General features: G+C 37.6%; 1 protein-coding gene across 1 annotated transcript in view; it reads left to right on the top strand.

Moving 5' to 3' along the window:
- Positions 1 to 27,517, top strand: part of ARHGAP15 (Rho GTPase activating protein 15) — a 650,587-nt gene that overhangs the window by 444,029 nt on the left and 179,041 nt on the right. The window contains exon 11 of the mRNA XM_006086875.3: positions 483 to 560. Within this exon, the coding sequence (XP_006086937.1) occupies positions 483 to 560 (78 nt within the window). The remainder of the gene's footprint in view (positions 1 to 482; positions 561 to 27,517) is intronic.

Raw genomic sequence — 27,517 nt, 5'->3', positions numbered from 1 at the left:
GGGGAGGGAGGGAGGGAGGGAGGGAGGGAGGGAGGGAAGGAGGGAGGGAGGGAGGGAGAGAGGGAGGGAGGGGGGGAAAAGAAAAACTAAGACTTCACAAAAACCTTGGGTTATTCTCTCTTTCCAACAAGGGGCAATAATACATGAAGGTTCTTATTCCCTGCCCCCCCCTCTTCAATTTTATGCCTATGCCTATATTTTCCTTGGGAATGAATCTGAGCTATACTGTGAAATCCTATGCTACCTACTGCTCTTTTATGCTTCAACTAGGCTCAAGTTTGTTGATCATTAACTGTCACTGAGGTTCATGATTAGTCTTTTGGGATTAAAATACTGAAGATTGCTTGGTTTAGGACACAGAAATATGTTTGTGAGGAAGGTATTTGATTTACTACTGTCTTTCTTCCCATACTTATTATTTTTTTTCTTTTGCCATCTCAGTTTTCATATCAGCAAATATAAAGCATGCTTTTTTTTTTCAGGTCTAGATGTTGATGGAATATATCGAGTTAGTGGCAATCTGGCAACAATACAGAAACTAAGATTTATCGTCAACCAAGGTAAGTGATTTCTTCACTTCAGAGATTTTTTTAGTAGTTTCATCTCTACCAATATTTCTGATTCTGTGCTGTAGGCATTGTGAATGTATAATGATAAAAGTGTTGAAGAGAGAAAAAGAACGTTAAAAAAGTAAACAATTATTACCAGAGAAGCAAAAGATACTTTACATGAAATTAAATAGAATAGAGGGACCAACTAATAGTTTATGTGAAATAAATAATGAGAGGGCTATGGCAAACTAAAAATGGAGAAGAGGCCCAGCTGGTGTGGCTCAGTGGTTGAGCATTAACCTATGACCTAGGTTATGGTTCGATTCCCAGTCAGGACACATGCCCTGGTTACGGGCTTGATTCCTAGTAGGGGGCATGTAGGAAGCAGCCAATCAATGATGCCCTGTCATCATTGATGTTTCTATCTCTCTCTTCCTCTCTGAAATCAATAAAAATATATATTAAAAAAATAATTGAGAAGAGAATAATAAAAGAATAAAATCAAGAAAAAATAACCTAACATCTAAAAGTGTTACTGGCATATAACAGACACTTGATATATGTTGATTAAATAAATGAATGACTGAATGATAGAAAACATAAGAGTCAAAATCATAGATGTTAGAAAAATATATATCCATGAGTAAAAGGATTAAAAATTAGGAAATGCATATGCCCTTAAAGTATTACAAATGAAAGCAATAATGTGATATAATTACACAGCTATTATAATATCTAAAATCTGAAACACTGACAACTCCAAATGCTGGCAAGTATGGGAGCAACAAGAACTCACATTCACTGCTGGGGAAATACAAAATGGTACAGACACTTTGAAAGATAGTTTGGCAGTTTCTTATGAAAATAAACATATTGTATTATGTTTGCATGTGGTATGGATATTCTTACCATCAGACACAGCAATTGCACTCTTTGGTATTTACCCAAATGAGTACAATATGTCCACACAAAAACTTGCACACACATTTTTGAAGCAGCTTTATTTGTGATTGGTAAAATTTGAAAGCAACCAAGATGACCACCAATCCGTGAGTCAATAAACAAACCATGGCATATCCATATAATGGAATATTATTCAGTGATAAAAAGAAATAAGCTATCACACCATAAAAAGTCTTGGAAGAACCGTAAATACATATTGCTAAGTGAAAGGAACTGGTCTGAAAAGGAGGCGTACTAAGTTATCCCAACTGTATGACAATCTGGAAAAGGCAAAGTTATGCACAATAGCAGTTCAGAGGCTGCAGAAGACTGGGGGGTGTTGGAGTAAGGGAGAAGGGATGAATAGGTGAACACAGGGGCCTTGAAACTATTCTGTTTTCATATTGGAATGGTGAATACATTACATTGTGTTTGTCAATACCTATATAATGCTCAACACAAAGAGTAAAATTAATGTAAACTGTGGACTTCAGTTAATAATAAAGTATCAATATTGACTCATCAGTTGTAACAAATGTACCACACTAATGCAAGATGTTCATAATACAGAAAACCGGGATGTTTTCTGTGTCAAGCTGCTGTATTACTTACTGTCTTTGCATACTCTCTTTCCTCTACGTTCAATATCCTCATGTTTTCTTTCCTACCCCACATACACAAGTTTCCTACCTAGTAAATTATTCCTTATTTTTCAAGGCCAAATTATAAATAATTTCCTCCTGGGTGCCTATTTCACTGGGCAGTTGAATTTACTGTAGAACATACTCATGTAACTTCTAAAATTTCATTTCCTACAAGACCCAGAGATATAATGCCATCTTTTGGAGAAAATGTTATAAAATGTACGCAGTGACTATGTTTTACAAGCGCTAAAATCTGAAAGTCTTGGATTGAAAAAATAGGATATTGGTTGAAATATCTGCCTCTTACACAAATCTTAATACACCTAATAAGGTAAGACCTGACTCACCCTTGAGTCTTCCTCCATTAACCAGTAGTAGCCAAGGGTCTCCACAGAGGAAATTCTTAATTAATATTTATTGAACTACATGTGTGTGTTGCACATAGAAATCGTATTACTGAGAATCATTAAACTCTCCAGCAGTTCAACTCGGGTTGAATCGCCCTTTTAAGTGTTGACTGCAGTGCTTTTGACCAGTGACCACATGACTCACTTCTGAGAATCTTCACAGCTCTCGCTTGCTCACTAATGTGCACCTTTGCCTTTCACAATTACTCTCCTTCTTGGGAGGAAAATAGAACTAGATTTTACCTCAGTTGCTCATGTTGTCCCCATTAGACTGACCCAGAGCACCCCCTCTTTGGGTAAAAATTAGATAAAATAGCCCCGGCCTTATTTTCATTTCTGTTTATAACCAGCTAAAATTGCTTTTGCAATATATTTCAGACTGAAACCATATCCTGATTGGAATTCTAGACAGCTGGGCAACACATTTCTTCTACAAAGAAGAAATCTCAAAACAGAAGCCATGGTAGAAACAAACACTAGTTGCATTTCCTGCCTTAAAAAAAATTATGCTCAGCAGTTTGAAAAGGCAAGAAAAAAATCTGCAGTGAACATATAAAATCTGTCCATCTTGTCTTTTGCAATCCAAACTTCAGCGTCCTTTGAGGCTGTGTAACTGCTCATGTTTCCATAAGAGTTGACAACGTAAAGCTGGACAGAGGCCTGGGTTGGTATCTGGTAGCACAGAATTGTCAGTAAACTGTCTTCCTGGTTTATAGCACTGTCAGAATGCAACACACTCAACACAAATTATTTCACATTAGGACCTTTGATACTGGTGGTTGTGTCCAAGTTGTGTTGTGGAGTTTTTTGAATTAGATGATAAAAGAATTGCATATACCAGCCTCTCTCAAGTTTTGCCAATCAGATTATCCTTTGAATGAAATGTTTGGAGTGGACCCATAACCTTGGTACAAACAGCATACCTTCCCCTCCATCTGTATGCAACCTGGGCTCTGACAGCAGAGCTGACTTAGAAGAGAATCAGTGCTGGGGTACAAAGAGGTGGATGTGTACATCATGGCCTCGTGTGTGTGTGTGTGTGTGTGTGTGTGTGTGTGTGTGTGTGTGTGAAATGAAGTGGCAATGTGGTGATAATTCCATAAAAAGCATAAAGCGATATGTGAATGCAATGCATTCTTTTCTGTATTCAGAGATGGAACATGAATAATTTTGGCATGCTCTCTTTGTTTTAACACCTTTCATCTCCTCCATGTCCATAGTCCACAATGTTTCCTTTTTAGAAGGTCTAAATATACATGTTTAAAATGAACAGGCCTTATCCACCATTAGGCCAGACAAATGAAAACTGATTTGGGGGATTTTCAAGAACAGTTCAGTTGCAATTTATGTATTTCACTAACTTTCTTGAATGCTATAATCATCAGCAATTCTAAATTCACCAGTTGAATGATTCAATTTGTTTTGGTTTTCTGTTTGACTCACTAAATCGGTAGGAATTGTATACCCTTATTATACTTCCAGATCAGATGGCATACAAGTTAAATTCAAAGTGATCACTTTTAAAAAGCATTTCCTAATTTTAACTGGTAATGGTGGTAATAATAGTTATTGTAAAAGTAGCTAACATTTTCATAATTTATTATGTGGCAGGCACTGTACCAAGTGCTTTATGTATACAATTTAATTGAATCCTTTCTACCATCCCATAGAATAGGTACTGTGATTGTTCCCATTTTAAAGATGCGGAAACTGAGGTTCAGTAGTGTTAAATAACATCCTAAGATCATACAGCAAGTGAGGGAGCCAGATCCCAGGTCTCTGACTCAGAGCCTATGCTGAAGACCACTGCCATCATTCAGCATTTTTCCTTCCTTAGCTATTGATTACTGCCTTCTAAAAGTAGAGATCGGTCTTTCTGTGCTACACACATTTATAAGTGACTTCCTGTTTACACCTACTTTCTGGCTAGTAAGTGACAAGTGCTGTCATAAGAGTTTGGCTAAAACTGTTCACGAAAGAGAGATGCTAGGAAAAGACCAAGCATTGTTATGAATAAGCCTGGCACTGCTGTTCTCTGATGGAGCTTTAATAAGCCATCTACCTTTGGACCAAGAAACTGCTTTAACACCATATTCTGTTGCAGCCTTCAGAAAAGGCATCAGGATTCTCAATCTACGGGGCTGTCGTTGCATTAGCGAGCAGTGCTCTGCCGTGTTTGGTGTATTTGGTGACAGCCATCAGTGACATTCTGCTGATGCAACTCTCTCACTCTGTGAGGGCATCCCCAAAGAACGCTTGTCCAGGACCTTAGATGTCAGCTTGTCATCAGCCTGTGACACTGAGTTGATTCTTCAGAATGATCTGTGACCTGATGCTTTTCTGCGTGAGGGTACAAGGATGGGCTTCAACATGAAGGATGCCTTGTAGCTGCCCTGAGAACTTTTGTTAGTGGGTCTTGGAAATCCCACCCGGCTGAATTCCCCTCCTCCTCACAGCAACACTCTGGTTCGAGCTGCACATCTAGGCTTTTCCCCCCAACTCTAAATTCAGTTCGGACTCTCTGTGGTATTACTTAAACATTCTCTTTCACCTTGTAAAATGGGGAGAAGATAAATCAGCATCCTTTTCAGAAAACATTAGCGATGAAGCTCCTCAGGCCCATGAGCCAATGGGAGAACCATGAGGCAGGCATGAAGGGCAGACCGGGAATTTTCTAGACGGGAGGTGCCTAGTAAATAGTAATAAATATTCCATCTAATCATCTCTCAGAAGGGGAGAAATTGCTTCTTATCAGGATTGTAGACATGTTTTCCATATATTAAAAAAAAGAAGATTCTAGGGACACTCTCCTCTACTTTTCACACCAGGAGGAACAAAACATCTAAATGTCATAGATCTCTCTTCATGGCCAAGAATCTTAATTGGGTGTGTGGGTGTGTGTATGTGTGTATGTGCATATGATTGTGTGTGTTTTCAATGGAAGAGGGTTTTTTTCCCATTAATTTTCAGTCTTGCACTTTGCATATTTTTAATTCACCCAGATCTTATTGGCATACTAATCCACATTAAATATTGGCTTAAAGAGATGAATTTGCTTATTTTGGACATGCTAAGAATAAGTTGCATTAAAAATAAACTATTATAGAAACAACTTTGTATTAACAACTATATCTAAACTACTTTTATTTAGATTTATGCCACAAAGCAAAGCATTAACTTTTGTAGCTATCCCTATGCTTTTCATATTATTGAAAATTGAATAAAGAGGAAAGAAAAAATGTGAACAATTGGCAGTTTCATCATGAAATAAGTGAGTGGATGAAAGATAAAAATTTATTTATAAAGATTTGGAAAAGGATTTCAAAACTTCTAGTTCTGTTCTTATAAAATAGCCCTCGTATCAAGTCCAGTCATTTTTCCATTAAATGTGTTCATATAGCCCTCTTATTATTTTAAAACGAGGTGTTTCCTTAAGCCTACTTCAATCTCACCATCAACCACAGCAGCAACAAAACAAACTGTATTTCCTCTTTATCCCATTCTGAGGGACGGTTTTTTGGTAAGTCAAATCATGGGTATTGCACCTTTCTAGCTGCCATGTGACGAGATTATCTTTTAACAATGATTTATTTTTCCCATTAAAGCTAAAAAGATCACTTGATCATAAAAGAACCAGACTTTAACATCATTCTGGGCTTTGGAAACTTTCTTAGACCTCATTTTTCAGCTACATCGAGTCAGGGAGCTCAAATACTACTGATGGCAAAACTTGTATGCTTTCTAGCTTCTTAAGGAAATGTATTGTCATTAGTAAATAATGCTGAACACAGAGCTCAAACAAATAAGCTTTTCACATTCATACATATTTATATAGTTTTTTTAGTTTCTACTTAATATTCTAATAACAACTTCGTGAATATTTCTAGTCTCCAGAGTACACAAATTCTGGCTGCCTATTTAAACCAAAATTATAACATGTTTATTATAAATTGTATTTTGTAATTTATTACATACCAAGCAATAGGCCTGACCTAATGCTGTGGTGAACAATTAAAGGCAGAGACCATCTAGTGGGAAGAAAGCACAGGGTAAGAATCAATGGAACTGCCTCTTTATCTCAATTCTGACCTATTTGTGATTCTAATAGAAACTATTTTAACAACCCCTTTGAATTGCAGACTCTTCATTTCCAAAATGGGAATGATAATGAAAATGTGAGGACTTTAAAAATTCTGAGTCAACCCAGTGATTTTAATTAATATTTAGTAAAATCAGATTAGTACTACTTAGTTTTCTCAATATTTCTCAAACATGATACTTAATATTAATAATCAATTATGGTTTCTGACTTCCACATGACTGAATTTTCTTTGATGATATTAAGATTCTTTTTTAGGATGAAAAACCAACTACAGGAAAGCTTTGGAGACTCTCAGTTATCCAGTGATTCATCTCATTACTAGCCCAACTCATAGGATTTCTGGATTCCTGGCCCCAAAAAAGAAATTTAGTTTTATGTTGTCAATAAGCTTTTGGGGGATTCCATATTCCAAAAGAATAGCCCCATGATCATTGAAGAGAGCGAATGAAATCCACGGAAATTTTAAGCCCTAATTAGTTGTGGCTTATCCGTGTAGATTTGGTCAGAAGTTAAATAAGCCAGTTATGCAATTGATTGATTTTTATAACTTTCCTTGGGGATTGACAGTTGAAGGAAAGCTATAAAAATCCATCATCATCATCCATCAGAATTAATGAGTAGTTACTAAAAATTGTGGGATAACACACCAAACTTACTTCTGCTCTATGTTCTATACAGCACTGGCTCCCAACCCCGACTACATTTCAGAATTGTATTGGTTATCTACTGCTGCATAACAATGTAATCACTGACTTAAATGCTTATAGAGACACACTTATTATCTCCCAATTTTTCTGGGTCAGAAGTCTGGGAACGGGTTGGCTGAATCCTCTATAAGGCTACAATCGAGGTGCTGGTCAAGGGTGGGTTCTCATCTGGAGGCTTGACGGGGAACATGCTCACATGATTGTTGACAGGATTTAGTTCCTTGTGGGTTGTTGAACTTAAGGGCTCCACATTACTAGCTATTGGCTAAAGGCCTTGTGGACTTCTCCACAGGCTCTCACAGCATGCCAACTGGCTTCATCAAGACCGAAAGGATGAGAAACTAGTAGCTAAAGCAGAAGTTATCATCTTGTGTAAGATAATCATGAGCAGAAGTTATCATCTTGTGTAACCCATCATCTCTGGTGCATTCTGATGGTTAGAAGCAAGTCTCAGTTCCTTTCCATCCCCAAGGGAAGGATATTACACAAAGCATAAACCCAAGGAGGAGAGAATAATCGAGGTCATCTTAAAGTCTGTCTGCCACAAGAATTAAGTGGTGGAACTTTTCAAAAATAAAGATTTTTTGGGGGAAAAAGGGATTTTGGAGCCCAGTCATAGAAACTCTGATGTAAGAAGTCTGGGGTTGGAACTATAAGCATGCATTTTAAAAGAAAAACTCCCTAGTTGAGTCACGTGCACAGCCAGGTTTGGGAAGCCCTGAATAAATAACCAGCTAGTTTTATTCTGGCTATCTAGTGGACACATGACTGACAAGCCATGAAACATATGAAATCTTTGTTTGATGAAAGCAGAAATAGATTATGAACCTTTTTTATTAACCAGTTTTCTAGTGATGCAAGGTTTTTTTGGTGTGTTTTTTTGTTTGTTTTTTACTATTGATTAATGTAGCAATGTTCCCTAATTTTTATAAACTCGAAGTCATGATTTGGTGTATAAGTAAAAATGCCATGGATGTAACATGTATCATTAGTATGATTAAAATTTCGTATTTTTCAAAGCTGCAGTCCTTTTTCAATGTTGTAGATTCTGGAATAAATGAAAAGGAAAGGTGTTTTGCCTAAGGATTTCCTAGCAAAACTAAGAAGTAAATTATGTTTTAAAATGTAACAGAGTAATACTGATGTTAATGATAGCTAGCATTTAATTGAGAATCTACTACATGGCAGGTATGCAACTTTAGGATTATCTCTAACCCTCATGAAAGTTTGCAAGTTAGATACACTTTATTATTCACATTATTCACACAAGAAAACCATGGCTCAGAAAGATTAAGTAACTTTTCTGAGACCACAAAATTAATATGTTCTGAAGCCAGACAGTGAACTCATTTTAAATTTACTCTAAAGAATATATTGCTGGTTGCTGGATTCAATTTACTATGAGGGAGGGGGTAGAGAGACATTTTCTTCTTTAACATCAAAGAATCAAAGGCACTTATTCTCCTTATAATATTATACTATAATACTATAATACCAGTCTGTGTGACTCTTTTATAAGAGAAAACCTCATTTAAAAATGTCCTTTTAGTAAATAACCCCTAACTGCCCGTGACTTCATCAAAAAATAAGAAGTTTGGTACCCCTTTGTATCCCCAACATAGGAAAGTGCCCAATACTCTGTGTGAACTAAATAAAGATTTTTCTCTTACAAAATAAAAGAATGATAAACTTCTAATAACTAATAGTCTCCTTGGTAGATTGTGTTAGGTGCCATTTCTCGGTGTCTCACTAAAAAATGTCAGGCTATAACATTATAAACATCACATTTTGTTTCAGACTCATAAATTACCACTTGATTTTAGTTTGAAGAATCATGGGACAGAAATTAAGAGTAGAGAATCCTGGATCCCCATTCTCTGCTTCTATAAGACAAAGCTTGAGGGGAGATGACTTTCTGCTACTCAACAAAGTCTGGTATTAGCAATGGACATGTCAGCCATGATATTGGAAGGAGTGGCATAACCTGGCTTGCCATCTTGGCTCTCCAAATGTTGGGAATGACTAGGTAGAGAGAAAAGCAAAATTCGATAAATAGTTACAAAACTATATTGCTCTTATTAGCCCATGCCTTGAATTTTGAAAGAAGTATGCTTTTGTTTGTTTATGCATAGGAAGTCCCTGTTGCTGGTAATTACAGCTCTAGTGACTCACATATATTTATATAGCACCTCGTTTTCAAAATGTTCCATGTAGTTTCAAAGCATTTCCTAACAAAAGTGTGCTACGGAAAAAAAATGTATTCCCATTACCTCAAAGCTGCTTCTCAAAAGAAAAAGCAATAATAGTGCCAGGTCAGGAAGGAATTTTTCAAGTTCCCATGCATACCCTAAAAGTAAATGTCCAAGGTTTACAAATATAGGGGCTGAAGCAATGCTCAAATGAAAATCTGAATGGCTTCGCCTCACACAAACTTTAAAACCCATTTTATTTTATGCCTTCACATTCATGGGCCCACTAGAGAAGGAGTGGCCGGTATCCGGTATCCTTATCAGCTCTCCTTCCCTCTGAGGCTCCCAGCACATCAGGAACTATATGGAACTGAGGGGAGAGCTCCATAAAATAAGCCTTTATGTCATTCATTCATTGACAGACACCTGAAAAGCTCATACTGTGTGCCAGGTGACATGCAGGATGTTGGAAATACAGCAGCAAATACAACAAATGACATTCTCATTGATGTAGAGCTTATATGTCCATGGCTATTCCAGTCCAACAACCCAGAGAACTGGTGACTTAGTAAATGTAAATTAGTGAGAAAATACCAAGATCTGCAGTCCCACAGGTTCTTCTTTCTACCTCTCTGATCTCAGCACCTACCTCTCTCTTGCATCTCATTATTTTTCAACCACCCTGACTAACTTTCTTTATCAGGCACATCAAGCTCATTGCCTCCCAGGCTTTGGCTTTTTCTCCTGTCTACCTGAAATGTGCTTCCTTCAGACCCTCACAAGACTCACTCTTCTCAACATGCAAGTCACCTTAGCAAGGCTTTCCTTGACTAACACAGCTGAAACCTACCCACCCTACCTAGTCAGCCACTCTCCATCCCAGTATCTTCTTTTCTTGTCTCAGAACACATGCTGCCTGAAAATGCTTTGCTTCTTTATTTGTTGTTCCAGTGCCTGCCTCCCTCCCTACATTGGAGCCTCCATATGAGCAAGACTTTGCTTGTTTTGTTCACCTAAAAATCTTCTGTTCCTTTTGGACATAATAGCCTTCAAATAAATATTTGTTGAAATATGAATGAATTTAATAAGTGAATTAATAAATAATGTTGGACCACCAGTGAGTATTAGGCCCTGATCAAATGTAATCTTTAGCTTTTAGGACCAGAAAGAAATATAGCCCCAAGAAAAAAATCTTTAGACTTTGAGAGTCTTTGTCCAGCCAGTCCAGTGAACCATATACCTTTCCCACCTCCACCTCCACCTCCACCACCACCTGAGGTCTCGATCTGACTGTGTAACATGGACCACATAGGGAAGACTTGGCAAAAAGAGGAGGCAGGTGTCAAGCTGGCAGATCAGAGCCAGCCCTAACGTTCTGATCCATTAGTTACGAAAGATGGCCCAAGCAATGGATGACTCCCAACCCAGGTGGTAGTAAGACCACAGTCAGGACTGTCACCTGCTTCTGTGAATTTCCAGAATGTGATCTCTCTCAGTGACATTGCTTACTGCCAAGGCCTTGCCAGCTCCATTTCAATCTGCCAAAGGACACCCCGGCTCAAATTGCAAGTGACTTACCTGGTCTTGCCATGGCTCAAATGTAATACAAACTGCAGAGTATGAGACAAATCAAGAGAAGAGGAAAATTAGTTTAAAGAATACAATAAGGCTTTAATTTTCCTAAGGAAAACTTCAAATGGGGAGTTAGTCAACCAAAAATATTTGTTGAAAAGCTTCTATGAGTCAGGCTCTTTCTATGTACAGGGGAATCAGGATGCGATGAAGTGCTCATTTTAGTGTCAAGAGATAGATAATAAGCAAGTAAACAACATGCTTACAGGTCATGTAAAAATCGAGAACATCGTAGCATGATAGAGATGGGGATCAGAGGGACAGTCCTTAGATTGGATGATCTGAGGAGTCTCTTTGAATAGGAGCCATTTGAGTAGAGAACTGTCCTGATAGGCAGGAGATGTGAGGTGATCACAGAGCAGGCAGAGGGAAACTGGTCCCAGGAAAAGAAGGCCTGTGTGAGATTAGGAGGTCAGACGTGGGCAAAGCCAGCCCATCAAGGCCCTTGTGAATCAAGATAAGAAATCTTGTCTTTCATTCTAAGTCACTGTGGTGGAAGGGGATGGTAATCAGGAAATCATCTGATATTATTTTTTTAATCTTTCTGGTTTTTATGAGAATAATAAATTGTAGAAGCCAAGAGTAGAAATAGGGGAAGAGTTAGGAGGTTGTTACAGTAGTTCAGTCAAAATATAATAATGGTGACTGATTTATATGAGATAAACTCCATATTCCAATTTGTCTAATTATCCATGTGCTTTTTGAATCATTTTCTTCAGGCAATCAGGTGTAATGGTAACACTGGCCCAAAGTTAGAAAATCTGGGTCAGTTTCCATGTCATCTTTTACTAACTGTGTTGTCTTGCCTGAGTCACATAACCTTCCCAGGGCAATTTTCTTTAAAGTAAAACTGTCTGTTCTCTTGGGATGAGTCAATCACATGAAATGATGAACCTATTACATTAGACAATGCTACACCATGTAGAACTGGAAGTTATATTGAAATGAGTCCCTCACAATCACCTGAATGGACACATTTATTATAATATAATGAGGTATATGGCCTTCTACTGTAAAAAATACTTTATAAAGAGCTAATCTCATGTCCTCCTTGAATTATTTAAACATAACTCCATTTTTTAAATCCTATACTGTCCATTTCAGCTACTCAATACACAATAATCTTATATTGTATATGTTGTCATATATCATTAGCAAAAATTATGTGGATATTTTATCTCCTCAACATGCTGAACACTTAAGAACAGAGCTCATATCTTTAAGTCTGTTTGTCCCACTGCACCTGGAATAATATCTTGTACTTGGTAGAATCTCTACACATTTTAATCAATTTCTGGATTAGGCCCAGGTTTGGGCCATTTCTTTCAAAAGAAGGTTAGGCATTTTGCACATGCTAGGCAGAGATCAGCCTCAAAATGGGCTGTTTCACTGTCATTGCTGAACTCCATTTCAGACACAATGGCAAGAGATGCATAAAATGTTAAGATTAGGTACTGCTGAATTTTATTATCTCATTTTTTCCCAAATAGCTTCCTAATTTCCTAAAATGAACACATATTTCTTTTGAAATAAGAAAAGAGATACATTTTGTTTAAAAGACTTAGAGAAATCTTTAAGAGAATGGCATTTACTCCTTAGAACAGTGATGGCGAACCTTTTGAGCTCGGCGTGTCAGCATTTTGAAAAATCCTAACTTAACTCTGGTGCCATGTCACATATAGAATTTTTTTGATATTTGCAACCATAGTAAAACAAAGATTTATATTTTTGATATTTATTTTATATATTTAAATGCCATTTAACAAAGAAAAATCAACCAAAAAAAAATGAGTTTGCGTGTCACCTCTGACACGCGTCATAGGTTCGCCATCACTGCCTTAGAATATGTCAAAAGCATGTCAGCACTTGAATTCTCTAAAGCACTTTTAAATGCTGTCTTACCAGATCTTTTTAAGAAAGCTGTCCACTTCACAGATGAACAGAATTCCCTATGAGGTTAAGTGAATTGCTGGAAGTGGCATTTGTCCATTTAGCTGGTAATTTGAGAAGACTGTGTATGTCATAGTAATCTAGAGACATATGCGATTTGAAGCCTAGCTCTGGTCACCTAACGCCTGGTTTCCATTATGGAGGCTCTCTGGCCCAGCAGGGTGTCCAATAGTCTACTGACCATAATGTCTGTGAGAGTCTAAAAGGCCCATTGGAATAATTTTGCTTAAATAACAGCCTTTCTTGTTGATTCTCCATCTCTTCACTTTTTACATTGCTTCCGATTGTCTTTTTATGGCCTCCTCACCCCCTTTTACATTTCTCTTTAGTAAGTGCTCTGCTCTCCATTCCTGTTAATCTGTTCCTTTCATATTCTGGCAACCATAGTGGATGCACTCTTCTTTCTATGCTCAAGATGTTGGGATTTAATGTCCCATTAGCCATAGGGGCTGGAATATGTCTATATATTATTATTTTATTGGTTCCAATAGAGGGAACAACATATCTCTTTTTCTGAGCAAGAAACACACCACCGTTGGTTTTGCTAACTGATAAACTCACCTTCTTACAACAAATCTCATGATTCCTGAAATAAATCTCAATAGGAATTAGCTTCTTTTCCAATGTGTTCCCATATTCTGTGCCTGCATCTCAGCACTAGTTTTTGTCTATTTCATATCACATCTCTTACTCTTTCCTTGACTGTTAGATGTTGAAGGACAAGATGTATTTCATAGTTACCTCTGGATTCCCCATTATGCCCATCATGTGCCAAGGTCCTCAATAAAGTAGTTCCTGCCCGAACTTCTTATTTATGTTTGTCAAATACTCAGCCCGGAGAAGTGTGTGCCTTGGCATCAACATTACAATTTTATCCCCAGAGATCTGCCTGACTTGAAACCAGAGGTCAATCATCAAACAAAAGATAGAGGGGCCAAGGGTGACTTTGGGGCCTTCAGGTCAACCTGACCTCATTCCTGATACCTACAAGATACTGAGTCTTAATGAACCCCAGTTGTCCCTATTTATACCTAAAGCATACATCTTCTTGATTCTTTCTCTACCTCTCCCTTTTCCCTTAGTCTCTACTAAATTTTATCATCTTCATCTCCCAAGCGTCTGCTCAGATTTTCCAAGGAGACAATGTGTTAATTTGAATAAACTAGTTCAGGCTCTCTACTACTCCTTGGAAGCATAAATGAGGGGCCTCTGGTAATCAGGCCAATGTTGAGGCTATCTACTTACCACGTATGGCATTTTCAACAAGTAATGTTGACTAACCTCATATCACACATTACTTAGACAACTATCAAGCTAGCCTTGCCAGAAATTTCCTTTTTATGACTCAACATGTTTACTCTTACTTCTGAATTAACATAAGCCCTCCTGAATCCTAAAGCCAGGTGTAATTTCTGAGATCACTGGCCTCACTACTGATCCAGTTTCCTACGAATTCTTCCTGATGAAATTTTTAAAAGATACGAAGACAACTAAATCACAAAGGCCATATAAAGAGCCATTTAAAGAACTTTAATAGTGAAGTATACTAGCTAAATAAATAAATTCAAATCTCCAAATTGCAAAAAAATGGAAATTCAAAAATGGAAAAAAATACTTCTAGATATTTTTATATCCATTTCCTAAATTATACCACCTGGTGTGTCTATAAAAGAGATAATATTCAGGTAATTTTCATCTCACTAGGATAAGAAAAGAAAATGTTAACTATAATGCAGCTTCCTTACCTAAAAGTCTGTAACTGGTATTAATGAACTTTTAAAATGCTAATTTTAATGCTTACCCTAACAGAAAGATGCCTTAAAGCAAAGCCTCTCATTTCTTATCTGCTAAAAGCAATGTGTTTGCCTTCCCTACAAAATAAAATGGTTGAATTAGAATTTTTGAAGGTTTAAAGTTTCAAGGACTTCTCTTGTTCACTGTTATTCTTCTAGAGAAAGGGAATTTCTAAAAATCACGTCTTTTAATGGTCCCTCTTCTTGAGAATGGAAATGCTCCCAAATATGTTCCACTGTAGAAAAATCAAAAATAACATGTAAACTACAAATATGTTAGCCAATTGAGAATATTTATTAACTAAATAATTTAATAATAAAGAAAATGCCTACTTGATTAATTGTTACAGAGTAAAAATTACAATAAAACTGTCTTGATCAGTGCTTTGCAGAAGCACCATTACTGTCTGTGCAGTTGTTTAACAAGGATTTAATTGGAAAGATAAGTGAATGCACATTTAAAAGTATTGTTAATTTGCTTTATAATCACCCCATTCTTCACAGTATTGACAGCACAAGGCACAAACCCTTTTCTGTTTTACAAGTATTATTTTCCATATGTGCACAATAAATTCTGAAGCAGTAATTGGAAATTTTATGGGTTTCAACATACCTAGTGTAGTGGGTTTAGAGGTACATTCTTCCTTTATAAGAGGTAACCCAGTGCTAGTTGTAAAGGAGTAGCAAGTCGGATTTATATATTCCCCCCCATTTATTACAGATCATCATCATATTTTGTCCACTTCCAGAAAAAGTTGCATCTTTTATACTTTATTTCTAATAAAATCAAGAATGAGAGGAGGAAAATATGTCTGGATTATTTTCAATCTGTGACTATGTTATTTTGTTAAAAATAAACATAAACGGTGGAAGTTCTAACCAAGGATGATTTTTTAGGCAATATGGCCATACCAAAACACCTTTTTCTAAAATAGTTGCCTGAATCTATTAAGGGATTCAAGAAAAGGAGCAAAGAGAATCTTCCATTCCAGGTATCTACTGGTATAGCCATGAACACAGGCACTCCCCTCACACTCACACACTCCCTAGAGCAGCGGTTCTCAACCTGTGGGTCGAGACCCCTTTGGGGGTTGAACGACCCTTTCACAGGGGTCGCCTAAGACCATCAGAAAACACATATATAATTACATATTGTTTTTGTGATTAATCACTATGCTTTAATTATGTTCAATTTGTAACAATAAAAATACATCCTGCATATCAGATATTTACATTATGATTCATAACAGTAGCAAAATAACAGTTATGAAGTAGTAACGAAAATAATTTTATGGTTGGGGTCACCACAACATGAGGAACTGTATTAAAGGGTCGAGGCATTAGGAAGATTGAGAATCACTTTCCTAGAGTTTGAAATCACCTGATCAAAATCCAATCAGTGTGTTTTTCAAAGTAGTGTGAGTTTAATGCCTCAGATTTCTAAGAAGTGGGAATCTTGCTGACCAAATTTATATTGCCTAAGGCCCAGAGACCTGCTTTATTCTTGTTGATAGACTAACGCTATTTTAGAAGCAGGTCATTTGCTTAGTCCAATGAGGAGAACCGATTAGGGTATGTTATTTATTTGCTGATTCTGAAGGAGCCACAATACCCAGATTTTATATCAAAAAATAAAAAGAATGAAAATATGGGCCTTGTCTTGAAAATGGTGAACTATAATTGAACCTATTTCAATTACAAGAATTGTTCCAATTGTATATTGTCTCCCTATAAATACAGGATGTCCACCTGATCCTGGAGAGAGGGGAGTCTCCCCAAAGGATCTCATGTCAGTAACACTAAATTCATGAAGGGAACATGCTTAATATCCCTCTCAACCATGCCCCATCCTACTGGAATTGGTAGAAATACTTTTAAAATAATTTTTTATTGATTTCAGAGAAGAAGGGAGAGGGAGAGAGAGATAGAAACATCAATGATGAGAGGGAATCACTGATTGGCTGCCTCCTGCAAGCCCCCTACTGAGTATTGAGCCCGCAATCCAGGCAGGTGCCCTGGATTGGGATCGAAACCGGGACCCTTCGGTCTGCAGCCAGTGCTCTATGCACTGAGACAAACTGGCTAGGGTGAAATATCTTTAACTTTGGCTAACTATAGGTATGTTTCTGTAGACAGCAAGAGTTTCAACTATAAAAGCTTACAAAATCTTCTGAGAAAATTTTTCATTGGAATTCTTTTCAGTATAAACCGTTTGTCCACTTGCTAAGACATATCACCTCATATATTGTCATGAAAAACATTGTTTTTATCTTCAGTTTGGCTATGCCTCTAAACCTCTCTAATTTAAATTAGCTTTTTATGCTTACAGAGTAAAATAGATAGATGTTGAATTTCATATTTCTAGAAATTTGCCAATAAATGTTAATATCCACCCATTAATAACAACTCACCAATTACATGACTTCTTTTTTCATTCCTTCATACACACACACACAAAAATAATAATCTTTAAACTGTGTACATATGTGTACCTACATGTTCTCTCTTGTGTATTGTGAAAACCATATACAAACACATATATGTACACACTTTAAAGATCATTATTTCTTTTGCAAGTTTCTTCAGCAGAGACATGGATTTTAAAATTGTTTGTCTCGGGTGAAAGTGGCTTTGGGATCAGGACCTTTTACATGCCCCATTTCAGCTAGACAGAGCTGAGACTGGTGCAATAACAAAATGTCCAGCTGTCCTTTAATTAACTGAAATGAGGAAAATGCAATGTTTTGATGAGATAACCAGGCTTGTGTGCGGGATAATGGGAAGACTCTATGTTTCTGTGCCTTCCTGCATATGACGGAGCCATGGGGTGCAGGAGAGCAATGAGGCTTTGTTATGCTCCAGTAGGGGGAGCTTTCTTTTCCCTACTGTAAAAGCAGCATGGTGCATGTGTTTAAACACGCCATCCTAAAATGCAGACTTTTCATTTTCATTTTGCAAGTGGGAAATTTCACTATGTGATGGGCACATTAGTCTTCTTAGCGACACATTTTGTGCAAACTCATTTGGGAAAGAATAGGAAATTTAGAATACTGCCTTCATATTTCTTCTGGAAATGTTAGCCTGAATCCATTATTTCCAAACCTGATGAGGATTACAGTTCATTTGTATTTCTCAGCAACCCATATTGTATTCTGCTTTGTGAAGTAAATAAGAGAGGATACCGTTCTAATAGTGCCTGTATTTTGTTTTCCATATGAATAGTCTTATTTTGAGGGCAAGGGAGAAGAAAAGGGAAGCAGGGACTGAAGTACTTGATTTAGCTTTCTCTAGATGGAATGTGTTATTTTGACAAAAAATTATCTTATAAATAATCTAAACTGGAGGAGGTAGAATATAAACTCACTTGGGTTACTGAATACATCCATATTCAAATGACAATATAAAAAGCACAGTTCAATAACACCCAAATCTATATCTTTTTTAAACTATGTTTAAAATAGTCATAGACTAACCTGATTTGATGGTAATGTAGGTGGATGCTTATGTTCCAATAAAGGAAATTCTTCATATACAAAGTCATTTCCACCCATCCTTTTACTATGCCTGAAATGCCACAACTAGGAAATCAATTAATAAGGCAGGCAGGCAAATAATTTCACCTTTATGCTAAGTACAGTTGATTGTTAGTGGCTGATTAGATGTTTGTGTTAAGAATGATCCTAAATCAGAGAGCATGTTCTGCAATCCATTAGGGATGTATGACAAAGGCATTATTTAAATTAAAAAAAATCCTCAATATGTATGTCACATATTTTTTCTGGATTATAGTGAAAATACTTTGACCATTAGAAAGCAAAAATCCTGTGAGAGTTGCACATTAAGGAAGTATCATGAACAAAAACTGTGCATCAGGCAAGATAGCATATAACCTAGCATGCCTGCAAGGGAATACAGCAAAAAACAGGAAATTTTGGAAGAGTCTGGAGGTGGGAGGAGTATGTGATAAAGAATAAAGGATTCAGGAGTAGTCCTAGGAAGCTTAAGAGCAAGAAGGCAATGAGTTAGATGGAAAGACACATTTTACTTAACAATTTTACCAAGACTGGCTCAGTTTTTCCCCCAACTAAATTCCCCCATAGGTGTAAGGTAAGAGAGACCTGAAAAAATAGAGGAAACCTACTGACTACGTACACCAGATCTCAATATTCAATTTTCTCCTTTTAATAGGCTATCAGCCCATTCCTTATATCAGCTAATATATAGTCCCCTCACTGGGGGCTATAATGAAATGTTCACTTTTCCACTCATTGGCATATTTGGTCTTTCAATATATGGGAATGCAGCAGCTGATAACTCAGCACTGTTATGGAAACAGAATAGTGAATGAAAAGTACAAGTGAATCAAGACCTTTTTTTATGTCAAGAGGCCTAAAACCAACCCGAATTTTCTTAAACAAACAAAAATTATTTTCCATATCACTGGAAAGTTCAGCATGATGAAATTCTTGAGGCTTAAACAGCCTCCTCAGGACCTAGTTTCTCTGGGTTTCAGCTCTGCTCTCCTCCATGTTAGCTTCTTTTTCAGCTTTCACATGGTGGGAAAATGGCCAGAGTATCCCTGGGTCCCTGCTTCCAGTTCATCGGGAGCCTCTTTCCCCCATGTTCCTGAATCAACCCCTCTGACCAAGGGACTGGGATGGGCTCATTGGCTTCAGAGAAGGTCACATGCTCCAGTCTTGAAGGTAGAGGTGGAGTCCCATCCAGGTCACATGAATGGGGATCAAGGAGGAAGATGCTCCCTAACTCAGTACAATGTGTGTCCAGAAGTAATATGCTCTCTACAGTAAGTAAATGAGCTTTTATAGTTAAGACAATGAATGGCATGCTATGGAGACTAGAGTGTGAAAGAAATGTCGGGACTCATTTAAGCAATGCTCTTATTTTCCAGGAGTCCTCAAATAAGCTTAAAACTGTGTAGGTAAATAAATTTCACAGGGTTTGGGGACGCCTCTTACACATGCAATAATTGCTTTGGGAGATGTTATACACAAACTTCGCTGTGATTGATAGGTTCAGGAAAGGGGTAATTGAGTTCCAGTTAAGTTGGTGAGCTTGCTCAGGCACAGCACGGGCCCTCCCATCTCAGTATCCCATTAACATATAATCTTTGAAATGCTTTACGAGCAAAACCCACATGCTTTCAAGGTATTTTAGGCTACCAACATTGAAAAGAAAAGAAAAATTATCCAAGACACGATGGTATACAAGCATCTATGCCCCATGACATAAAATTACAACATAGAGAATGAATGGGGAGAGACTTACCTTTGGACAGGCGAAGGTCAATGTTGGGAGGGCCAGAAGAACGGTGTAAAACTATGTACCTGAGAGCCGGTTAGGGCGTTGATAATGAATGCAACCCAGAAAAGAGTCCGACAGAGTGGTATTGAGACTTTTGGTGATTCCAGGGTGTCCAGAAATTCCCAGTAACTCTCTACACATAGGGGATGGTAGTTTTTGGTTGATGTTTTGTGGCCATTGTTAGTGGCAGAAGATGGCTTTGTACAAGAAGAGATAACTGTTTTTGTTGTTTCAGAGACACATGACAAAACATTCAAATAGAATGCAAATAATTGCAAACTGCTGTATCCAGCAGTTAAAAATTGAATAAATAATTAAACTCTTACACATGGGTGATCCTTACTAAAAAAACTACAAATCAGAATCCTTCTCTTTGAATCTATTTTATTTTGTTAATAGATGAGCTAATATGATAGGCATTTAATTGTATAATGTTATTATCAGCCACTTTCTTAGGCATACCATTCATTAACTTTAAATAGTTTTAATATTTACCATTTCATAATACATGCCACAAAGTTATTATTTTTCCAACCAAACAGAAAATGTGCATTGATAGTAAATCTCTTTAAATTGCTCTTTAAGAAACTCAGAATGCACAACCTATTCAATTTATACAGTTTGATCAAAAAAATTCAAAATGCTACAGCCTAATAAGGCAAATGCTATAAGATGACAATGATGCCAAACCTGTATTGTGATTTTGTATTCAAATACAATGTATTGCATTATTAGACCTAATTGTATAATTTGAATATTTAAGATGTGATAGGAGGCATCTAAGTACATCAGCTTCTCAGGGATAGCTAAATCAGACGATGTAAAGTTGCAATTCATATGTTACTGAGCGGGAAACAAGCACAAGCTGGCTAGAAGAGGACTTGTAGCTGACTCAGATCATGGGCACCAACTCTTGGCATATCTGAATCTGTTTGAATTGGAGCTACCACAGTTTTCTCTCCTGGAGGAAACACTGCCAGTATTTAGTTAGGGCACAGTGCTTCTAGTCTCTGTGTGGGTCCCTTTAATGCTTTGTATTCCATGGATATAGATTGTGCCCTTCTTTCATTCAAATCAGCATTCTCGGAAATGTGTGCTCATGATCAGGTGGGAACTGGACCAGAAAGAATAAATGGAGTAACACTGATCCATCCCCATTTCCAGAAACACTGCTCCCAGGGCATGCCCCACGTGGAGGAAATCAGTTCAATACTTTGTCAAGAGAGGCCAGTGTTAGAAGGCAACTGTCTAAAGAGAAGGTGAATCATTATCTGTTAATTAATATTTTGTGAGCAAAAAATTAAGGTTCTGAGTTTTTCCCATCCCTCCCCAACAGAGCTTCTCCTTCTGTTACCATCGCTGTACCATTTGTTTGGGCTTGGTTTATTAAGAAGAAATACTGCGGCCCTAACCGGTTTGGCTCAGTGGATAGAGCGTCAGCCTGCGGACTCAAGGGTCCCAGGTTCGATTCCGGTCAAGGGCATGTACCTTGGTTGCGGGCACATCCCCAGTAGGGAGTATGCAGGAGGCAGCTCATCGATGTTTCTCTCTCATCGATGTTTCTAACTCTCTATCCCTCTCCCTTCCTCTCTGTAAATATATATATAAAAGAAGAAACACTGCGAGTTGAATACAGGCTTTTTATTGCCATCTTGCCTAAATTTTCACTGAGCTGAATACAGGGCCAACTGACTAGGATTATGGTATATTATAAAATTAGAGGAGAAACCATGTAATGTTTTTCTGTTTCGTATTTATTTGCAAGTGACTTAAAGGGCCAAAGATAGATAGGTAAAAGCCTTTGTCCCCATTCAAAGTATTCAACATGTCAATTATTTCAGAGATTTGTGTTATCACAATTAAATAGAAAATGAAAAGACAAAATTTTACTCAAGATCCTCTGTATTGGTTAGTACCAAAGCCAGATGAATTTCTCCAGAGTTCTCCACGCTCTCCAGAAGCTGACCACCTCCAATTATTTTCACCCACACCCAACAGGAATTGTCTGCTCCTGCAAGCAAATGTAATTATTACAGGCAGAAAATGGTATGCTTATTTCCACCTCGGTGACTTGCTGGTGACAACCAGAAATTCCATGTTCTAGATCTGCTATCTTCCTGAGACTCCATTACTTAGCCCATTTTTCAAAACAACTCAAGTTCTGAATTCCTTTTATGTATTTAGCTTATTTCCTTATTATTTTACGTGTTGTTTTTTATTTTACTATATATTTTATAATAACTAATTCCTTAAAATAGTGTTCTATTTTTTTAGCTTCTTGTATCACTACATATGTAAGCACATGATCCTAATTAATATATGTAGTTTTCTCTTTACATTGATTCATGTATTTATGCCTTGTCTCCTCAACAAACATGTAGATCTTCATGAATCGGATAATTTTTTAAGTAATTGAATCTATTTAAGGAAAAGGAGATGGGAGATGGAGATATTCAAAGGGAAGAGCTACACAGCACTGAACCAAAGGATATTGGGTCCATCATGGCAGCAAAAATGTGCCTAAGACAGTGAAACAAGGAAGAGCATAGAAGAAGCAACAGGAGAGCCTGGGCTGGGCTGCTTTGGCTCACTGGGAAGTCAGAGAAAAGGGGGCCTTGAGACAGGGTCAGGGGTTAGTCCAGGATGAGCTGCTGCTGCCCATTGCTCCCCTGGTTGCAAGTCCCACGGGTTCCCTTAGAGAAAAGAAGGGGGAAGGGAATGGCTCTGGCTACTCCCCTGGGGGAGAGCATGCACTGGGTCCTCTGTTCTGAGTGTATTTATCTGTCTTTTGCAGGCAGAAATCTTAGGGGAGGAGTCAGGAGAGTCTCAATAGAATATTCATCAGCTTTCCTGGTGTGCTCTTTCAGAGTTGTGGTCGCAACTAATTGGCTGGTGCCAGGGCAGGGGTCATTAGTCAATGTAGCTGGTCCTGAACCAGCCATGGCCTCACTTGTCTGGTTTTGCTGCTTTTCTGGGCCTGGAGCTGAAATACAACTGAGGCCAAAGATGTTATCTTTAGGGGGGAAAAGGTCAGGGGGTCTAAATCTCCTGACCAGTGATATGAACTATCAGGGGTCCAAACCACATGACCACTGATATGCTAGGGGAGGATAGGTTACCCTGCGGGCGAGGTTCTTGCTTTCCCAGTTTTGCCCCTTGCCAGTCATTGGGAGCTTTCTGCCCTGGTGAGTTTCTGTACCTGGCCCATCATCCATGCTCTGCTCATGTCTGTCTAATAGTACCCGCTCAAGGATTTTTGGCACTGAATTCTTATTCTACATTTTTTACCCTCAAAATACCCGGAAAGAATAGTTCTGACATAATGAATGCTTAATAATGATGGTGATAACAATTACTAATGTTTATTACCATGTGCTAGGTATTGTGTGTGCCCAGGGTTTGACCAGCATAACTTTACTTATCACCACAGTAATCCTTTCTCACAGGTGCCAGTATCATTCCCTCTTCATATGGAGACTGAAAATGGTGAGATGAGGAATTTGACCAAGGGCATAGAGCTGGTAACCAGATTCAAACACAAATGAGCATAAACAGAGTTCATGTTTTCAAGTATAATTTATCAATTAATTAGCTATACAAAAAGTCTACTGTTGCCAGCACCTCAACTTACAGACTCCAGTCAACAAATCAAAAGCCTTTCTATTAACAGGACACAACCTCCTGAGAACAGTTTAACAATATTTTGGGCCTTAAATGAATTATTACAAAAAGAAGAAATGCATCTTATTCATAAATGAAATTACTGCCCCAATTCTAGAAATGGCACATTCTGGGTCCCCTGTCATCTTGTCCAACTTCACATTCTCAGAATCTGTGGAGAAGCACAGATCTCTTTTTGAGACAATCCCTTAAAACTTTCCAAGGATTGGCCTGATTGAGTGACTTGGTTGGAGCTTAGTCCAGTACACCAAAAAGGTTGTGGGTTTGATTCCCACTGAGTTGATCTCTCTCTCTCTCTCTCTCTCTCTCTCTCTCTCTCTCTCTCTCCCTCTCATTAATAAACATATCCTCAGGTGAGGATTTTTTAAAAATATTTTCAAGGATTGGAGCTTCTCTCACAATCAGATCATTGGTGGGGAGGGGATTTGAAGGGATGGGAACAGGGCCATTTCTTTGAAAGACATTAGATTAGAATAGATTACATATTTAAAGACTCTGGTAAGTGATAACTGCCATTTAGCATCCCTTCATTTTAAGTGTTTATGATGCCATGGAGTTCTTGCTTCAGCTCACTGAGCACTCCCATTTGAGGCTAATATTGGACGTGATATAAGACGTGCATGTCTTTTACATTATGGGGCTGAATCTTACATCTATGTCTTTGACAGCTGGTGTCCTGCAAGGCAGTGGCCAGTAAGAGGCATAATTGCACTAAATTGGAAGCATGAGGCAAAGGGGTGCGTTTTTATTAGGGGGGCGGGAAGGAAATTTGAGGGTAGTGGGTTAGGAGAAATCATCCACAGATGCCGATCTCTGTTAGGGGATAGGATTTTTGAATTGTGGTAATGCCTGTTTCTGTGACAGTTCATCAAAAATTGAGGGCACCGCATTTGAAAATTACCCATGGTTTCATATCCAAACTAGATGCAGACCTTGTGCCTTTGATTATTAGAATTATTCAACAGTGGGGCAATGAGGAGGGGCATTGGGAAATACCACCCCAGCTGATATTCTGTAAGAGTCTCGTGACCAAAGCACAAGGCCACAGTGCAAACTCCATCACTTTTTAAGCATTATCCAAACACACAGCAGCAACTGATGAGTGAGCCAGAACGACAATTTGGAAATTCATTTTTCTCCTTCAGAAATGTCTATGTGGGTGAGAGGGCAGTCAAAATGAAAGATGTAGAGACAAACTTTTCTCTGCTTTTATTAGCATTTTTAGACAATTTGTGGAAGGCACCTCAGCAAATGTCTCCAGGCTTCTCACTTCCTCTCAAAACTCTTTCAAAGTAACATAAAATACATCTTGTATTAGCTTGCCAGTGGGTGAGGAGGAGACAATACAATACTCAAAAACTTTTGACAGGCAACACCAGTTTGATATAGCTCCTTTAGCAAAAACTTAAGCTCAAAAGATGCCTTTTTTTAGTGGTCATTCTTTTTTTATTATTATTGAATTTATTGGGTGACATTGGTTCACAAAACCATACAGTTTTCAAGTGTACAATTCAACAAAACATCATCTCACTGTATCGTGCGCCATCACCCAAAATCTCTTTCTATCCCCATTTATCCCCCTTTGCCCACCTCCACCTCCACCCCCCCTTTCCCCCTCAGTCTATATATATATATATATATATATATATATATATATATATATAAATTTTAAAAATCCCTTCACCTTCTTTTATCCAGCCCTCAACCTCCCTCCCTTCTGACAGCTTTTAGTCTGTTCCATGTATCCATGCCTCTGTTTCTATTTTGTTCATTATATTTCACATGTAAATGAGATCATATGATATTTGTCTTTCTTTGACTGGCTTATTTCACTTAGAATAAAAATCTCCAGGTCCATCCATGCTGCCATGAAAGGTAAGATTTCCTTCTTTTGTACAGCCAAGTAACATTCCATTGTGCAAATGTATCACAGCTTTTTTATCCATTCATCTATTGATGAACACTGGGACTGCTTCCAAATCTTGGCTATTGTAAATAACTCTACAATGAACAGAAGGGTGCATATATTCTTTCGAATTAGTGTTTCAGGCTATGTCGGAATCACTGAGTCAAAAGGCAGTTCCATTTTTAATAATTTGAGGAAACTCCATACTGTTTTCCACAGTGGCTGTACCAGTCTGCATTCCCACCATCAGTGTACTAGGGTTCACTTTTCTCCACATCCCCACCAGCACTTGTTGTTTGTTGATTTATTGATAGCCATTCTGACAGGCATGAGATGATATCACATTGTGGTTTTAATTTGCATCTCTGATGATTAGTGATGAGCATTTTTCATATGTCTCTTGACCATCTGTATGTCCTCTTTGGAGAAGTATCTATTCAGATCCTCTGCCCATTTTTTAATTGGGTTATTTGTCCTATTGGTGTTGCTGTATGATTTCTTTATATATTTTGGAAATTAACCTCTTATCAGGTGTATCACTGGCAAATATATTCTCCCATTCAGAAGGTTGTCTTTTCATTTTGTGGATGGTTTCTTTTGCTATGCAAAAGCCTTTTAGTTTGATGTAGTCCCACTTGTTCATTTTTTCTTTCATATCCCTTGCCAGAGGAGACCTATCAGCAAAAAATGTCTGAGATTTTACTGCCTATGTTTGATTTTATGGTTTCATGATTTTCATTTAAATTTTTTATCTATTTTGTGTATATTCTTGTATATGGTGTAAGTTGATAGTCTAGTTCCATTTTTTTGCATGTATCTGTCCAATTTTCACAACATCATTTGTTGAAGAGACTGTCTTTACCCCATTGTATGTTCTTGTCTCCTTTGTCAACTATTAGTTGACCATAAAGGCGTGGGTATATTTCTGGGCTCTCTTATTCTGTTCCCTTGATCTGTATGCCTGTTCTTATGCCAATACCATGTTACTTTGGCCATGTAGTATAGTTTGATATCAGGCAGTGTGATACCTCCAACTGTAAATTAAACAATTAAATGCCCTAATCAAAAGACATAAGGTAGTTGAATGGATAAGAAAACATGACCCATATACATGCTGTCTACCAGAGACCTACCTCAGAATAAAAGATACACTACTAAAAGTGAAGGGATAGAAATAAATATTTCATGCAAATGGAAATTTAAAAAAAAAAGCTGGGGTAGCAATACTTATATCAGACAAAATAAACTTCAAAACAAAGGCCATAATAAGAGAAAAAGAAGGTCACTACATAATACTAAGGGGATCAATCCAAGAAAAGGATAGAACCCTTGTAAACATATATGCACCCAACACAGGAGCACCTAAATATAAAAAATAATCTTGGTAGACAATAAGGGAGAGATCATTAGCAATACAGTCACAGCACGTGATTTTAATACCCCACTAACATCAACGGATGGATCTTCTAGACAAAAAAAAATCAACAAGGCAACTGCAACCTTAAAAGATTTACTGGATGAGATGGATTTAATTGATATTTACAGAACATTTCATCCCAAAGCAGCAGAATATACATTCTTCTCAAGTGCACAAGGAATAGTCCCAAAGATAGACTACATGTTAGGAAATAAAACAAGTCAATAAATTCAAGAAGATTGAAATCATATCAGGTATCTTCCCTGAATAAAAT

Source organism: Myotis lucifugus, unplaced genomic scaffold, assembly GCF_000147115.1.
Source record: "Myotis lucifugus unplaced genomic scaffold, Myoluc2.0 scaffold_32, whole genome shotgun sequence".
Classification (NCBI taxonomy): domain Eukaryota; kingdom Metazoa; phylum Chordata; class Mammalia; order Chiroptera; family Vespertilionidae; genus Myotis; species Myotis lucifugus.
Note: the sequence above shows the minus strand (reverse complement) of the source record. Positions and strands in the feature narration are given on the sequence as shown.